This window comes from Mesitornis unicolor, unplaced genomic scaffold (genome assembly GCF_000695765.1).
Source record: "Mesitornis unicolor isolate BGI_N332 unplaced genomic scaffold, ASM69576v1 scaffold20266, whole genome shotgun sequence".
NCBI classification, from domain to species: domain Eukaryota; kingdom Metazoa; phylum Chordata; class Aves; order Mesitornithiformes; family Mesitornithidae; genus Mesitornis; species Mesitornis unicolor.
In genome coordinates, this window is record NW_010191929.1 from 29986 (window position 1) to 31598 (window position 1613).

Below are 1613 nucleotides of genomic sequence, written 5' to 3' on the forward strand. Positions count from 1 at the left end.
GGCAACCGGCTTCATTCTGATTGCTGCAAACGTCTGTGCTACTTAAAAATAAGAGGTAACATAGGCCAAATGGGGAAAAACCCAAACCACAGCAAACTACAAGGAAAACACAGTGTTCACAGGACTTAAAAAGTCAGCACTTCAGTGGCATAACACCATTTCCAAATAATACACATCACCTTAAAGACCGCAACAATAACCCCAAGTTTTCCTTACAACCATCTGCATAAACGATGCCACTCAGACATTATTTTTGCTACTTGCGCAAAATTAAAACACTTATAATAATCTAATGCAAAAATAACCTTCACTTGCTTACTTCAGACTCTCAGAATATTTTGACTATGTTCAAACTGAGCCTGTACCAGAATACAGATGGATTACACACAGACCCAACACTTTACCTTCATTTTTCCCCCAATTTTGCTTTTGGAAGGTTGACCCAGCATCTGCCTGTGCAGAACACATGGCCCCTTCTGCAAGGATCCCAAATGCCCAGCTGCAAACGTTTGAACCCAGCTCTGCCTGACACCGAGCAGAGTCCAAGAGGTGATGCGGAGGGCAGAGGGAGGGCATCTCCCCCAGGGCAGAGGTTTTGAACATAGTGAAAACGTGTTAATAAGGGAAAACTCACCCTCGAGGCCAGGCGCCTCACAGGGTCGCCTGCTTGACTCTGCAGCTCAGGACTACCAAGACAGCTTCGAGTCCTCATGGTGCCGGTGCCGCTGGCTGCAGCAGCGCTCGGGGACAGCTGGCTCAAGGGAATCTCCTGACAGGAGTCACCGCCTGCTTTCAAACGACAGCAAACACAGGAGACCAGATTTGCTGGTAGCAGATTGTTTCATAGGAAAACATCACGGAATGTCTTTACTGCGAGTGAAAACTAAAACTGAACAACTGAGGCCTGCAACTGATGTGGTAAATACAGGCACATACTTGCAACTTTACAATTTTAAAACAGTTCAACTGACTTTTAGATCAAAACTGTAGAATTACTGAAAGCAAAACCATGCTGATATGAAGTTTCCTGGTGAAAATTATGTATGCAATGACTTATTTGAACTAACAGTTATTGTATGACTGAGCTCTTAGGAAACATTTATATTTATATTTATATTATTATCTGAAGTGTCAGCAGGGGAAGCAGCAGTGCTGACTACCACCCCAGTCACCATGGGGACTGGATGCTGTGGACCCAGGAGAGGACAGGGGGTTTCTCCACAGCGGTATTTTTGCCTCTATGAAATGCAACAGAAAATGTGTGGTACTGAGAGGTGCGTGGTGCAGCAGGAACGGTCACTCCCCAAAGTGATGTCAAACAGGCGACTGCGGTCACAGCACCACCTGTTATCAGAACAACTAAACAGCTGCTCAGAGGCACGTACTTTTGGGGGATGAACCAGGGCTATTGGAAGCGATCTGCCTCATGCGACTGCCGTGGCAGCTGAGCGCCACCAGCCGTGAAACGATGGCCGTCTTCCCAAAGCCCACGTTGCCCGTGATGATGGCTCCCCTGGCCTCTGCTGCATCTGCGCTTCTCAGCTTTTCCTCAATGGCTTCGAACAGCCACTCTCTGCCCACGAACACCGCGTCCGGTGTTATGCTGGGCACTT

General features: G+C 47.5%; 1 protein-coding gene across 1 annotated transcript in view; it reads right to left on the bottom strand.

Moving 5' to 3' along the window:
* TANC1 (tetratricopeptide repeat, ankyrin repeat and coiled-coil containing 1) overlaps positions 1-1613 on the bottom strand; it is a gene marked incomplete at its 5' end in the record, with an annotated part of 29101 nt that overhangs the window by 15297 nt on the left and 12191 nt on the right. Inside the window, 2 exon segments of the mRNA XM_010186899.1 lie at positions 635-786; positions 1386-1613. The exon segment at positions 1386-1613 is cut by the window's right edge and continues 14 nt beyond it. Coding sequence (XP_010185201.1) covers positions 635-786; positions 1386-1613 — 380 coding nt within the window.